At 44.9% G+C, this 16,633-nt stretch overlaps 1 protein-coding gene across 6 annotated transcripts in view; it reads left to right on the top strand.

Moving 5' to 3' along the window:
* erc1b (ELKS/RAB6-interacting/CAST family member 1b) overlaps positions 1–16,633 on the top strand; it is a 1,197,549-nt gene that overhangs the window by 859,826 nt on the left and 321,090 nt on the right. For all 6 annotated transcript variants that reach the window (XM_078568271.1, XM_078568270.1, XM_078568269.1 and 3 more), the window contains one exon: positions 5,943–6,090. In XM_078568271.1, coding sequence (XP_078424397.1) covers positions 5,943–6,090 — 148 coding nt within the window. The remainder of the gene's footprint in view (positions 1–5,942; positions 6,091–16,633) is intronic.

Here is a 16,633-nt window from a genome sequence, read left to right as displayed (position 1 = left end):
TCTTGTGACCAACCATGAAGAACTTGTCCTCATACTTTGGGTAAGACTGGGTCTCGATTTGTCCATTCTTTGACCTGTCTAGCACATGTCATGATGAATCTAAGAAGTTCAACAATAAAACGAGTTCTTGTGGGACTGAGGCCTATTTTTGTAGTAGCTCTGGTAACTCACTTTCTCTCAGCTGAAAAATTTCAGCCCATTCTAACTTAATCTCCTTTAGCCAGTTTCATCCAAGGAGGCTTGGCCCCTTGCCTGCTACCACCATCAAGGGTAGTTTTACAGATTGGCTTCCATAATGAACAGTAACTCTGCTTATGCCTTTGACTTGGATGTCTTCTCCCGTGTAAGTTTTTAATTTGGCATCTGTTTCTTCCAAATTTAATTTATGTTCACCATAATTCAGATATTTGAAGGTGTGTTCACCAATCACTGTAGTGGAAGCTCCTGTGTCCACTTCCATTCTAATAGGTCTGCCATTTACCTTCACTGTTACATACATTGGTTTTGTTTTCCCAACCTTCAAGTTATACAACAAATAAATATCTGAATCTGTTACTTCAGGCTCTTCTACATTGTAGATCTCACAGGAGTTTTCCTTTGTTTGAAAGTCTGCCTGATTCTTTCCTTGTACAGTCTCATTAGGTGTCTGTGTCGATGACAATAAAAACATTTGATTTTTTTAAACTGCCAATCATTATAAGGTTGTCTGTATCAACCTCTGTTGCCATTATTCCATGTTTTCACTGCTAAGTCACTTTTTATTTGTCTGCTAGCGGTGGCTGTTCCCCGCTTCTCGGCAGAGCCTTGCATTTTTGCGCCCTTTTTGGCTGGGGCTTCCCGCCCAATGTGGAGTTTGGTGCCAATTTGCGCTCCCTGTGTGGCTTTTGAATCCCTTACTGTGCTTTCCATGGCCAGTTCTATCTCTGGCACTTTCTTAAAATCCAAATTTGTTTCAGACAGTAATCTCTTCTGAATCGTGTCCTCGTTTACACTGCACATTAAACGATCTCTGAGCATGTCATTTAAAGGTGTACCAAACTCGCAATGTTCTGTTAATTGTTTCAAACTTGCCACATAACAAGCAACTGTCTTCCCTGGGGCTCTATTTCTTGAGTTAAATTTGAACCGTTGCATCATTACTGAGGGCTTTGGCTGGTAACGACCTATTATGAGTTCCACCAGTTCCTCAAAACTTTTCAAATCAGAGTTACCGGGTGCCATCATACTTCAAATCAATCTATAGGTTTTATTCCCACATGTGGATAAGAGGATCACTCGCCTCTTCTCTTCCCCCGCAATGTCATTCACTTGGAAAAAGAACGCGAGATGCTCTGTATAATGAGACCAATCATCCGCAACGGGATCGAAAGGATCAATTCTTCCAAATTGTGTCATTCTGTGATGGGATTGCTTCAGCATTTAGGACGGAAATTCTACTTACAATTACTGTGCAAGGTACAGCCTGATTTCATTTCTCTTGGGCCTGAATTTTTCAGTTGGTGGGCGGGCTCGGCAGGAGTGGGCGGGGGCGGTTGTGGAGCCGACTGCCACCCGCGATCAGCTTCTCGCCACTATTTTATGTGGGCTGGCCAATTAAGGCCCACTCAGCGTAATACATGAGCTGTAGCACTCAGTGCTACCTGTGTGGGCGGAGACGGGAGGGAGAGTCAGGGCCAGTGCTCTTTTGCGCACATGCTTCAATCTCCCTGAGGCAGCTCCGTACCTCAGGGAGATTGAAGCACTCTTGAAATAAATAAATAAATGGATTGAAAATTTAATTAAAAAGGGACATGTTTTTATATTTCAGAATTTTTTAAAATTTAATTCGTAAAAACTTTAGGGAACCTCATCCCACTCGTGGATGAGGTTTCCTAAAAAACTTGAAGGCTGCTTGGCCTTTTCGCCTGCTCACCAACCAGCATAAACAATGATCTTAATTACTTCCTTCATGGCCTTAATAGGCTGTTTAAATATCAGTGGGCGCGCAGCCGACTCTGGTGCGCGCCCGCGGAACGAAACATCGCGAGACAGCGCGATAACGTTGGGATGCAACTAGGTCTGGTGAGAAGTGTCTCCTATTTACAAACGAGTGAGAGACAATGCCGTGCATGTCTGCGCTTGTCCCGAGCTCTGGTACATCACATATGTCACATTCTTCAAGAAGATCTGACACCACGTGGAGTTTGAAGTATCCCCTGCCAGTGGCTTTGAAGGTGACTGCAGTATTCAATTTCTTGGCCTCTGGTTCTTTCCAAGGATCAACAGGGGACCTGTGCATCATCTCTCAGTCCGCAACACATCGATGCATAAAGGAGGTCACAGATGTCCTTTACAGGAAGGCCCAACATTATGTCAGGTTTGTTCTGGGCGAAGATAGCCAGGCTGCGAGATTCACCGGCCTCACCACCATCTAATGATGCAAACGCTCCTGCGACTGAGATGTGGACATGCCTAGGGATTTCCTCCTCCCATCCATGTCTTCTGCCTCTACCACTGAGGCGACACAGAAGCCACTAAAATATCAATGCTGATGAGCTGCCCTCACCCAGTGGTGTTCCTTGAGGAAGAAGGATTTGAACTGCTTACATCACACACTTCCAATAAAGATTTAAACACATTTCCCTGACATCACACAAGGGTGCGGAGACTAGTTCAACTGCGGTTGAAATCACAGTGGGGCACTATCACTAATTGGGAGGAAGGCTAAACCTCGAAATAAGAGGATTCTGAAGTACAAAATCACAATGCCTTCAGTTGCCAAAAACATTCACATAAACATCAAGGGCAGAATATTGCACTCATCGGGTGGGCGTGCGCCCAACCCAAATGAGCATAAAATGATGCACGATGACGTTGGGCGAGCATCCCGACATCACGCGCATTCGCGCAATATTTTGGTCGGCGGGGGTGGGTGGGGGTCGGCAGCAGGTCCGCCAACAATTAAGCGACCTATTAAGGCCCTTAAGGAACTAATTGACTTGAATTTTTCGCTGCCTGCCGTCCAACCGTTTGGTTGGCGGGCAAGCGAAAAGGCCAAGCGGCCTTTGCATTTTTGGTGAAAACTCATCCAGAGGCGGGTGAGGTTTTGTCCAGTGACTAAAAAAATAACTTTTTACACTCATATTTTACATGTCCCTGCTCATGTGCCAGATTCACAGGACATGTTTTTTATTATTTTAAAATTATTTATTTATATTGTTAAAAATCTTCAGCTCCCTGAGGCAGCTCTGTGCCTGAGGGAGCTTTTACTGCACACACCCACATGTATACGCGAACACCTGCACTCGCGCTCCTGCCGCCTCCCCCCACCCCGGCAGCGCTGCAGTGTGAGATTCACGCTGGCTGGCCGTTAACTGGCCAGGCAGCGTGAAATCCATGTTGGGGCCCAATCACGAGCAGCAGTCAGCTTTATGACCACTCCCGGACCTCTCCACCCGCCATGTCTGCCCCACGAGGGCAAAGTTCTGTCCCAAATGTATTCACAAAAGTGCAATTTATTTACATGTATAGCATATCCGTGACCCAAAAGCGACATCAATTTTTCATACATTTCCTAACACTACCGCTACGCCTGGGTGCAGTGCCAACACCCACAGCAAAGGCTGGGGCAGTCTGCGATGACCTTGGCAGACATCCTCTGGTGGCCCAAGGCCTGGAGGGCCCCAGCCTGATAAAGGCCATCTACTCAGGAGCAGAAGCGTCCTCGGTGGCCTGAGAAGCTGGAGTGGATGGAGTCACAGGCAGAGGGAGCTGTGAGCAGCTGAACACCCTTGGAGTGTCCTGAGAGGAAGCCCCCAGGGTGTCTGGCTGATGCTTATCCTCCCTGTGGCTGCCCGAGGGCCCCACCCTGACTCCTACCGGAGATGGTGTACCTGGAGAGAGGTCAAGGTACCTGATCCCCATGTCGCCTACATCTTGATGGCACCCACCAGGGTGTGTAGCAATGGGGTGCAGGGCTGAGCGCAAATCTGGCAAGACCTGTTGGACCAAGGTCTCCATGGTGGCCACCAGCCTTCCCATGGTGACCTCGAGGTGCTCACATGTCGGAGCCACGACATCAGACAGAATGCGGATAGACTTCTCCATCATTCGCTCCTGTCTGTTGAGTGACTGTTGAATCTCTGCCTGATGTTCCACCACTTATCGTTGCATCTCCAGCATTGAGTTGGTGGCTACTTCCAGAAGCTCCTCATCTGACTTGGACTGAGCGGGTAGCTGGGCTCCAGCAGCCCTTTCCGAGTGCTGGAGACCTGGGCTGTCCCTGCTTCTGACTGCTGCAGGGACGTGTCAGTGAGGTGTTCCCCAGGAAGTGAGCCTGAACCTAACCTACATCTACATGTGAGCACTGTGGTGGTTCTTCTGGAGCTTCCTCTTCGAAGGTCGTTTGGGGCTTGCACTGGTGCTGGACCGGCTTGGGGCCTCGATCTGCTGGTGCCTAGAAAATAGAAAATAGATTTTCAGTTAATGAGCATGAGTTAGATAAGACTGCATGTGACTCGCTGTGATTGTCAAGATTTGATGAGGCGATGGAGCTGTGGTCTATACTAGGTTGCTGGGAGAGGCTGATCTCCCCTTCCTCAAAGGAATGATCCTTGTCCTCCTCAGCCAGCTTGGCTGCAGCTTCATCAAACTCACTGAGGGCAATGATGTCGGCCATCCCTCCCTCCCCCAGTCTGCAATCTTTCATGCCTGTTGTGTCCCAGCTTGGCCAGTGTGAAGAAGGGATGGAGCAGAGGTTGGGTGAAATGTAAGTCCCCTGTGTGTGGTGAGCCCTCCCAGAGGGCCAGAAGATGGAGTGTGAGCAATGTGATAGATGGGATGGTGATGATGTGAAAGTTTCCATGAAAGAAAGAGTGGCGATATGTGTCCCCTGCTAATGGTTGTGTGAGATCTCTGAAGAGTAGCCATTTGAGTACATGATGCCATGATGAGAGTTTGATATTGGAGGGAGTTGACAGATGACTTATCCTGGCGGAGCAGTTGAGATCATTCATCCTCTTCCTACAATGGATGCATTTCGGGCATGGTTGCCAACCGCACTGACCTGCTCTGTGACAGCCTCCCAGGCCAGAGAGGTGAGGCTACAGCCATCCCTGGGATGGAGCACTTGCCTGTGTGCCTGCACTCCTCTAATCAAGGCCTGCAGGGTCTGGTGGGTGAAGCAGGTGCTACCTTCTTCATGAGGCTCTCGGCCTTCTTCTTCTGGCTGCGAGACATCTCTGGTGGGCTGGAGAGAGTGAGATTATGTTTTGGACTGGCCTTTAAACATGGCATCTGGACCTTCGAACCCATCGTCTGGGCGACGAATCAGATCCTGATCCACCAGGTGATTCGATCGATACACGCCTTTGCATAATTAATGACCCTCCAAGCGCGGAATCGTGTGCAAGTTCCCGCCATTCCAGCTAGCAGGGTCGGCGCTGCTGAAACCGCCCACCATCATTTAGTCTCATTAATGGAAAATTCTGCCCAAGAGTTTTTGCTGTGGACTTGCCACTTGTCATATCCTTGATATCAGTAGCAATTTGATTTGTTTAAACATATAGACACATAGAAACTAGGAGCAGGAGTAGGCCATTCAGCCCTTCGAGCCTGCTCCACCATTCAATATGATCATGGCTGATCCTCTACCTCAACACCATATTCCCGCTTTCTCCCCATACCCCTTGATGCCCCTAATATCCAAAAATTTATCAATTTCTTTCTTGAATATACTCAGTAACAAGGCCTCCACAGCCTTCTATGGTACAGAATTCACAGGTTGACCACCCTCTGAGTGAAGAAGTTTTTCCTCATCTCAGTCAAGAATTGTTCTCATAATGATGGAGAAATAAAAATGCTTACAATTAATGGCCTCTATAATTTATTTTGAGGGGCTAGTGTTCATGCCTAGAATGCTGTGTGGTACTTGATTATTTATATTGTTTCTGATTATTCTACAGGCAAGAAGCACTGCTGGCAGCCATCAGTGAGAAGGATGCAAACATTGCTCTACTGGAACTCTCCTCATCTAAGAAGAAGAAGACACAAGAGGAGGTAGCATCACTAAAGAGGGAAAAAGATAGATTGGTGCAGCAACTCAAACAGCAGGTCAGTGTCCATCTGCACTTTGATCTGCAGTTTTACTAAGGAATTCCATGCTAATGTTTCTCCATTTGGTCAGTGTTAAAAATAAAGCTGGAATCATTTAATTTACCCAGGTTAACCCAATGGAAATATCAAAATCAGTTTGAAATGGTGTAATAACAGGTTTTAATTTATTGTGTGTCACTGCACGGTGATAGCCAGGCTGCGAACATGACAATTGATCCTTGGTAAGCATGTGAACAATGATACATGAATGCGCATGTTAACACAGATCAATCAGATCTCTGCAATATGACGGACAACGGTGGACAGAATCTTTTTGTATTTATATGATATAGATAAATACTGAAAAGGTGACTGATTTAAATATTTCAAATTATTATATAGCTTCTAAATTGATCATTAAATACAACAAATTATATAAACAATAACTCTGGAATTGCTCAGATGTGAAATATTAAAAATTTAAACTGAATATTAAATTACAATAATTTGTATTTTGTTTGTTTTCTACATAAAGTTTTTTTCTAAAATCTGCTCTAACATTTGGCTTAGAGTCCTGTTTACTTTCAGCTTCAACTTTAAAATAGGTTTATTTGTGTATAATTAGTCACTTTTGTTTTGAACAGGCTGTGCATGTGTTCTTTAACTTATGTACTTCAATTATAACAATGTAGTTACAAATTTGTATTTGTTTATTAAATCAATATGCTTACTGCATATATTTAAAAAGAGAACGGAAGAAATCAAATTAAACCTGTGATCTATAAGGCAAAGGAACAACTGGTGAAATCTGAGCCTGAACTGTAGTCTGAATGGATAGCAAGATATAACAGTGAGATGCAGAAGTGGGCCTGGAATTGAGAGCCAGATACAGGCTCGAGGGGAGTAGGGCTAATACAGATAGCAAGGGTGGATATAGGATCTGTAAAAATAAGAGATCAGGCTTGAATGTGCTGCAGAGTATGGGCGTGGGAGGGAAGAAAATGGGAAACTGTGACAATGGAGGCATGTGATTTGTTGGAGTTTGTAGTCCGGTTGCTTGGCTATTTTGCACACACTTCACAGTACAGTTGTATTATTTGTCAAGACATAGTGAGCCTCATAGTAACTTGTGGGAGTTATAGTGGAGTTGTTTGGTTGAGAACAGAATGGAGAAAATTCTCCTGCATGATCATGGAGGAGAATGAAGGAAAATTTGGACGATGAATACTAGCAGCACTTGAATTGGCATTTGCGCCCACCTCCTCCAAGAGGACTACTGTCCGCTGCTCCTTCCCCACCTTTCACATGCAAATTATACTAAACGGAAGAACCCAATCTCAGGAGCATCTCCTGGCAGACTGCTGTATTTATCACCATTTCTGGAGGTATCATTTGGACAGTGGTTGTAAATGCTGAAAAGCAACAGCAAAATCCTTGACACATCATTTGGAGGCAGAATCATTGCTTTCTCTTCTTCTAGTAGATCCCAAACAATGCTGAAAGTGCTAATCTTGGCAGAGAGAGATCGCTCCATAATGGAAGTCTCATGTCATCAAATCAAACATGGGCAAAGAAACCTCCTGCTGGTTACCACCTATCGCTGCCCCCTTGCCCCCTCAGCTGATGAATAAGTACTCCCCCATGTTGAATACCACTTGGAAGAAACTCTGAGGATGGCAAGGAAACAGAATGTACTTTGGGTGGGAGACTTCAATGTCCATCATTAAGAATGGCTTGGTGGCAACACTGCTGTCTGAACTGGCCAGGTCCTAAAGGACTTAGCTGCTAGACTGGGTCTGTAGCAGGTGGTGAGGGAGCCAACGAGAGGAAAAACCTACTTGACCTCGTCCTCACCAATCTACCTGTCGCAGATGCATCTGCCCAGGACAGTATTGGTAGGAGTGAATATTGTACAGTCCTTGTGGAGACGAAGCCCCATCTTCACATTGGGGATACCCTCTATCGTTTTGTGTGGCACAACTGCCGTGCTAAATTTCGAACAGATCTAGCAACTCAAACAATGCTTTGTTATGATACAGCAGTTGGTAAAGCTGAGTTAGTTAAAAATTCCAGAGGGAAACTTTAAACAACTGTCATAACCTATAATTTTATTTTTGTATGTTTGAGATGCAGCTCTAAATTCAGGAATCAGACCACTAGCTCTCGAGAGGTTTTATATCAAAATACATGAGGCATTTATTAATTTACACAAGTTAAATATATACACATGGCTAACAAATTCCCAAACTAATTTCCATTAAGGCAACAGCAACCCATAGACTTTCTGCAGACACCAGGTAAAGCATTTTCACCTTACAAATTCAAAATGAGGTTCCTTTCACTTTGGTTCCTGTGAGACAGTTGTAAGCTTACAGCTGCTTTAATCTTACATTGCCTCTTCCCTTCACACACAAAACTACTGTCTGTTGTACCCAGCACAGCTCATTGAATATAAATTCTCATTGTATCACCAGCCCCTTTGAACTCCACCTCTTCCAACAATAAAACCCCTTCCATAGTACCAATTTTATTGGTAATATAAGCATATTGCTTGGTCTCTGCTAGCTAGGTACCAGATTTCACCCCCCTTCTTGAATGCTCTATTCAACAAAATGCAAATGCACTCTACCTCTCTTACATCTCAAAATTAGTATACATCAAAGAACCCAGACTAACTTTAATCCAATTAAGACGCACCCACAGACTAAACCTCTATTTTAAAAGAAAGATAATTTCCAATAATATTTACATTCATAATTTCATGACAGCATCCATGAGGCACCTTGGGCCATCAGCAGCAGCAGAATCATACTCAACCACAATCTGTAATCTCATGTCCCGGCATATCCCCCACTCTGCCGTTAGCATCAAGCCAGAGGATAAACCCTGGTTCAATGAAGAGTGCAGGAGGGTATGCTAGGAGCAGCACCAGGCATACCTAAAAATGAAGTGTCAATCTGGTGAAGTTGCAACACATGACTACTTGCATGCCAAACAACGGAAGCAATATGCAATAGACAGAGCCAAGTGATCCCACAACCAACGAATCAGACCTTAGCACTGCAGTCCTGCCACATCTAATCGTGAATGGGGGTGGATAATTAAACAATGAGGAGGCTCCACAAATATCCCCATCCTTAATGTTGGAGGAGCCCACCACGTCAGTACTAAAGACAAGGCTGAAGCATTTGCATCCATCTTCAGCCAGAAGTGCCAAGTGGATGATCCATCTCAGTCTCTTCCTGAGGCACAGATGCCAGTCTTCAACCAATTCGATTCACTCCACATGATATCAAGAAATGGCTGAAGGCACTGGATATTGCAAAGGCAACAGGCTCTGTCAACTTTCCGGCAATAGTACTGAAGACTTGTGCTCCAGAACTAGCCTCTAGCCAAGCTGTTCCAGTACAGCTACAACACTGGCATCTACCTGACAATGTGGAAATTTGGCTAGGTATGTCATGTCCACAAAAAGCAGGACAAATCCAACCTGGCCAATTACTACCCCATTAGTCTAGTCTCGATCATCGGCAAAGTGATTGAAGGTGTCACGGACAGTGAGTCCTATCAAGCGGCACTAACTCAACAATAACCTGCTCACTGATGCTCAGTTTGGGTTCATCCAGGGCCACTCAGCTCCTGACCTCATTACAGCCTTAGTCTAAATATGGACAAAAGAACTCAAGAGGTGAGACTGATTGCCCTTGACATCAAGACAGCATTTGACTGAGTGTAGCATCAAGGAGCCCTAGCAAAACTGGAGTCAATGGGAATCAGGGGAAAAATCTCTGTTTATTGGAGTCATACCAAGCACAAAGGAAGATAGTTTTGGCTATTAGAGGTAAATCATCTTAGTCCCAGGACATCACTGCAAGAGTTCCTCAGGGTAATGTCCTAGGCCCAACCATCTTCAGCTGCTTCATCAGTGACACTCCCTCCATCATAAGGCCTGAAGTGGAGATGTTCACTAATGATTGCACAATGTTCAGCACCATTCGCGACCCCTCAGATACTGAAGCAGTCTGTGCCCAGATGTAGAAAGACCTGAACAACATTCAGGTTTGGGCTGATAAGTGGCAAGTAACATTGGTGCCACATAAGTGCCAGGTACTCACCATCTCCAACATGACAAAATCCAACAATCTCCCTTTGACATTCGATGGCATTACCATCACTGAATAACCTACTATCAACATCCTGGGGATTACCATTGACTAAAAACTAAACCCGACCAGCCTTATAAATACTGTGGCTACGAGAGCAGGTCAGAGGCTGGGATTTCTGTGGAGAGTAGCTCACCTCCTGACTCTCCAAAGACTTTTCACCATCTACAAGGCACAAGCCAGGAGTGTGATGGAATATTCTCCACTTGCCTGGATGAGTGCAGCTCCAACAATAATCAAGAAGCTCGACACTTTCCAGAATGGCTTGATTGGCACCCCATCTACCACCTTCAACTTTCACCCCTTCACTACCAATGCATGGTGGTAGCTTTATGTACCATCTACAAGATGCACGGCAACAACTCACCAAGGCTTCTTCGATAGCATCTCCCAAACCCGTGACCTCGACCTCTACTGGAAGGGTAAAGGCAGCAGATGCATAGGAATACCATCACCTGCAAGTTCCCCTCCAAGCCACATACCATCCTGACTTGGAACTATATCGCCGTTGCTTCACTGTCGCTCGGTCAAAATCCTGGAACTCCCTTTCTAACAACACTGTGAGTGTACTTACACCACATGCATTGCATCACCGCCTTCTCAAGAACAATTAGCGATGAGCAATAAGTGCTGGCCTAGTCAGCAACACCCACATCCTGTGAAAGAATAAAGTTGATGTGATCTTTAGCGCACTTTTTAATACTTTGAGGTCTGTTTCTCTTCGTCTGATACTTCAGTAACATCTCCTGCAGCACCATCAGAATTTTTCATCCTTGCAGCCGTGGGCTCTCTCTTGCTGATGGGAATTGCATCAGAAGCCCACCACTCATAAATGAGCCCCAACCCAGATGAATGGGCCGGTCTGGAAGTACAAATGTAATTCACACCCTATCAGAACTCCATCCTAAAGAGGAAAATGCTCAGCTGGACAAGCTGAGCCTTGAAGTACCGAAGAGTTCAATAACCTTGAGAGGGCAGATGAGGTAGAGGTGAGAGTGTGCCAAAGCTTTGGAATATTTGAGCAGACATAGAATTTGCACATTGTTGTCACATTATTTTCCATAAAGAAAAGAGCAAAAGCCACAAGAGGAAATAATGAGGCACATTCTTACTTTTATTGATCACGTTAGGCCTGAAATGGGTGGACCGGACAGAGTCACAAAATAGCATGGAAGGTTATACTGGAGCTCAGAAATGATTGCCACCTCTCCAGCTCGCAGCTTATCTCCTGCAAGTCAAAGCTGCTCTTCCTACCTCGTGCTGCTCATTTCCGGAGCCCTCAGTCACAGAGAGGGTTCAGGGAGAGAAACAGCACGCGGGAGAGGTGGGGAATGGGAGATTTGGTGAGATGTAAGTTCTGCAGTGACCGGCAGGCTCAAGGAGTGGCAGAGGCCACAAACCTGAGAGTTGGCAGTGAGAGGCAGGGTCAAGAAGCACCAGAGGTTGCGAGCTGGAGGGTTGGCAGCAGGCGGCAGGGTCAGGGAGCACCAAAGTCTGCGAGCCAGAGGGTCAGCAGCGAGAGGCAGGATCACAGAGCACCAAAGGCCATGAGCCAGAGGGTCAGCAGTGAGAGGCAGGGTCAAGGAGCTCCAGAGGCTGCAAGCTGGAGGGTCAACAGCGAGAGGCAGGGGCAGGGAGCACCAGAGGCCACGAACCTGAGGGTAGGCAGCGAGGAGGGTGGTCAGCGAGCTGAATGGTCGGCGAGAGGAAGGTTCTGCAACAACTGGGAGCTTCAGGGAGTCGGATGTTTGACAAGTGGGAGGGTCAGCAAGCAGAATTGGTGGCAAGCAAGAAAGGCAGCAAGTGGGAGGTAAGTAAAAAGTTAGCATATCTTTTATACCTTTACATTTATTTTAGTTTGGAAGTTTTATTTACCAATGTAGGAATTTAGTAATATAAAGTATCTCAAATTGTAAGGCATAATGTTTTAATGCTTTTTTTTCTGATGAGAAAGGTCCTACAGAACCTAACTGCAGCTTTTATATTGGTTTTAATGGGAAAATCTAAAAGTTCACTAAAAGTTGTTTCACTTAAAGTTACACTATTCAGGAATGCAACTACAATTTTAAGTGGGGATTTACTCCAATCTGATTAGTTAGATTTCTACAATGTGATTGATTGAAGGAACAATTCTTTCTAGTGCTGCTCTCTGGTACTATTGCAGTGGGTGGGTGCTCTTCTGAGGTTGATGCTGAGACATATTGCTGGGGTAGTATAGAGGGAACTTTACTCGAATTTAGTTGTATTACACTTAAACTAAGTGCAGAATCATCCCAGATATGCACTAAATGTAGTAGCGGGCTGGAAAAAGAATATTTTACCTGCTGGCCACAATGGCGGGTTTTCACACCGTATCGTCCCAATCTCATTAATCATGCATTCCCGGGAAACATACCGTTTCGATGGCAGGCAGGCTCTCATTTGCCTGCCGCACCATCACCTCGCTGCTTCCTCACGCCGGGTGCCATATTTAATAAGTAGTCACGAACTCAGTGCTTCCAGCCAAGGACTGCTGCACAGAAGACATGGCCCTGAAAGGCAAGAAGACTGCAGCCCCCAGATTCAGTACGTGCCCCTGGAACACCTTTTGGACACCGTGGAGGCCCGCTACGATGTCCTGAAACCCCACTCTGGCCGCAGGAGATCCAGTGATCTCACTACTCCAGCTTGGTAGGCGATGGCAGTAGTGATCAGCCTTTGCACAGAAGAGGTCGGCCATCCAATGCAGAAAGAGGATGAATGATCTCATCCATACTGCCCGGGTAAGGCAACCATCTCATCACTCTAAACTCACACTCACAAGACCATCACACATTCACTGGCATCTCACTCACTGCCAGCTCAAGGGACACCACCACTGAAGACTTTGTGTATCTGTCCCAACTTTGCCAATGGGTCACCATCCCCCAGAAGACTGTCCCTGGAATTTCTCAGCTCATAGGTCTATCAAGTCCACTTTACAGCGATCCTAGCAGTTATATCCGTGTTTTACTTCATGGTGCTAGGCCAATTTTGCCTTGGAAATATGAAATTGCTATTCTGTGCAACCTCTCTGATAAGCTATTCAAACAATCAACTACCTGTTCACTAAAGTAATGTTTCCTTACATTCAGTTTGGATCTACCTCTGTTCAACTTACCCTCTCGTCCTCTTCTGCTGTTTCATGCTCATAAAAATAGGCCTGACGATCATCTACACCTTAGAACCATACTATTTTCAATATTCCTCCTTCAACCTTTTGCATTCTAGCAAGCAGAGTCCCAGATACTCGGGGAGAAATTTGTTCACCTGGCGCTGCTTCTACTGGTGCTGTGCAGATATACATGAATACCCTGAGGGCGACAGCATACAGGCCACTACCTGCATGGCCTATGTATCGTCCTTTATTGATATAATCGAAAAACGCTCAAAGTGGCGCTTTGTGAATGAATTTCTTCCCTTTGAGTCTATCCCTGTGAGTTTAATTTTTCATCTTACCATCTTGGTAACACCTTTTGTACCTTTTTTGGCTCAGCTATATTAGCTCCAAAAATGTGTTAATTAGGTGGAGCCTGATGAATGTTATACATAATGGTAAAATCAATTCCTTTTATCTATTTTTCAATCATATTTTTATGTTAACCAACTTCCTATTTGTCTTTTTAATAGCTGTCAGATGTTGGTCTGATGTCTATTCACTTGCATTGGTTAACTTTTTGTAAATCCAATTTGTTTAGCAAGTACATTTTCTGCTTGAGGGCTCTATTAACTAAAATTAATAAATGGAATATCATGGACCATATACCCATAATTTCCTGAGATCTGCTGTTGGTGAGTGAGGGACTGTGCTGGAAGTGGCAGGTAAAAGTCGACTCTTATGTCTTTCAGAGTGCCTTTAAATATATCCATAAATTAATTAAATAAATATAACAAGATTATATAGGGATGGGAATGCAGGTGATGTGCTGCAACAGCAGTATTTGGGAGTTTGTGCAGAGCAATGTGATCCCAGATAAACAGGTCTGCAGTAAATGTCTGCATGTCAAGGAATTTCAGCTCAGAGTATTTGAGCTGACGTCTGAGAAACAGAGATTGAGGGCATCAGGGAGAAGGAGAATTACCTCCAGGATGCATTGGGTTAGCAGCTGGTACAAGTCTGGCTATTGGTCATGAACAGGATGGTGTGACTGCGAGCTAGGCAGATAATGGGATTGCATGTTCAGTACTGGAGGAGCCTCATCCTTTGCCCTTATCCAACAGGTTCTAGATGCCTGTGCGGATGAGGGCAAAGTCTGCAGGGTGGATCAGCAAACTTTCTGTGGCACTTTCAAGTAGGGGGAGTGAAAAAAAATGTAGTGGTGGTAAGAGACAGTATAATCAGGGGATAAATACTGTTCTCTGTAGCTGCGACTGGGACTTCTGAAAGTTGCCAACGTTCACGACATCTCCTTGCTGGAAAACAACTTGGAATGAGAGGTGGAAGATTCAGTTCTTCTGAGAGTGTTTAAGGAGCTAAGGTCAAAATTAAAATGCGGTACCTCACTGGTAGTAGTTGTAGCATGATGGGTTAATAGTTATACTAATGAGATAGTGATGTGTATCATGATGTAACAGTGACATCAGTAGTCATATGTTAGAGACTGTTCGAAAGCAGGAATAGCCTGTACACAAGAGAGACGTACTTACTGAGTAACTTATCACGTATATAGTGTAAATAAAGTAGCTCTAAAGAAGCCTACCTGAGTCAGACCTAAGTCACTCATGAGTAGAGGGGAACCCTCCCAGTATGGATTAAGCCATGAGATAAACCACAAAAGCTAGTAGTAGCAGTGATGACACCAATCTAACAATGATTTGGTGCCATTGGCAGAATACCCACAGGGCAAAATCAGAAAAAGAATACTGCAAAGGAAGAATCAGAAGGCTTACCTTGGTAAGAGGCACACTGACAATCAGTAGCGATGTCAGCACCAGTCGGACAGGCACTGCCCCTTCCACAGCCATTTGAAAACCTCAAAGGTTCACAGAGAGGTCAATGTTAGGAGTTGTGGAAAAAACATCTCCTGAGGTATCAAGCAGCATTGGGTCTGCATGCCGAAGAGCAGAAGCACCAGGTTAATTTATTCCTCTAGGAAGTGGGGCCTGTTGCCGATGATGTCCTCCTGAGACAGGGAGTAGAAGAGATCTCTGCAAACTTCAAAACTGTCCTAAAAGCATTCAATGCATATTTCAGCCCAAAATGGAACCTTGTAATTGACGAGCATGATTCAATCAGAGATCTCATAGGCCAGGGGAATCTATCGAATTGTTTCTTAAAGAGCGGTAAAGGCTAGCCAGTTGTGGCTATGGTGCATTGAAAGATGAACTTATTCTCGACCGTATTGTTGCCGGAATCCACGACGAAAAGTGGTCTGATTTTTGACAGACAAAAGATGACCTAACACTGGATCAAGTGGTTCAATACGCTAGGCAGGCCAAACTTAGGAAGTAAAATCGGGCTATAATCAGTCAAAATACCAAGGCTTTGGATGAGTCTGTTAGTTGGTTAGGTCCAAAAGTTGTAGCCTTGCCCACTCAAAAGCCTGCCAAAACAGGTGAAAGGGCAGGAAACCCCACAGCAGCCAATTTAAGGTGCCTGCGCTGAGGTGCTAAAAAGCAGCACAGAAGACAAGATTGTCCAGCAGGGGATGCAGAGTGTTTCCAATGTAGAAAGAAAGGACACTTCATGCATTTCTGTAAATCAAAAAACATCATTAAAGGAAGAAAGCAAGAATGCCTCTGAAACACGGACAATTCAGGAAATTGGGAGTAAGGAAAGAAATGAGATTACAGATTTTCTAGGAGAAGGATCACAAACAAGGCCTTTGGTCAGTCATTTGGATGTTTAAGGCTTAAAACTGACTTCAAACTTGACATTGGAGCCAGTGTTACAATGCTGTCTGATCATTTGGAATGGCTCAAAGCAGTAGATATCCAGCCATCAAGCATTAAATTGCAGGGTTGAGGTGGTACGGATCTTCAAGGGGTTACAGATTACTGAGGCTGTCTATGCCTTGCACAGTCAAAGTATCTATTTACTGAACAGAAATGCATGTGTGCAACTGGGCATTCAGAAAAAAGTGGAAAAGGTCCTACAACAAGACAATGGGACAGATTTCCACCAGGAATTCCCACAGCTCTTTTAGGGGCTTGGTAAACTCAAGCATGAATATTGTATTACTTTGCTTCAAGGTACTAAGCCTACATATCTATACACTCCCAGGAGAGTACCACACCCATTGCTGGCAAAAATTAAAGAGGAACTCGACCGAATGTTACATAGAGGTGTCATATTACCAGGAGCCAAATAATTGGTGTTTGGGGCTCGTAACTGTTGCCAAGCCGAATGATCATCTCAGGCTTTGCATAGACTTAATACA

This window comes from Cetorhinus maximus, chromosome 22 (genome assembly GCF_964194155.1).
Source record: "Cetorhinus maximus chromosome 22, sCetMax3.hap1.1, whole genome shotgun sequence".
Classification (NCBI taxonomy): Eukaryota; Metazoa; Chordata; class Chondrichthyes; order Lamniformes; family Cetorhinidae; genus Cetorhinus; species Cetorhinus maximus.
Note: the sequence above shows the minus strand (reverse complement) of the source record. Positions and strands in the feature narration are given on the sequence as shown.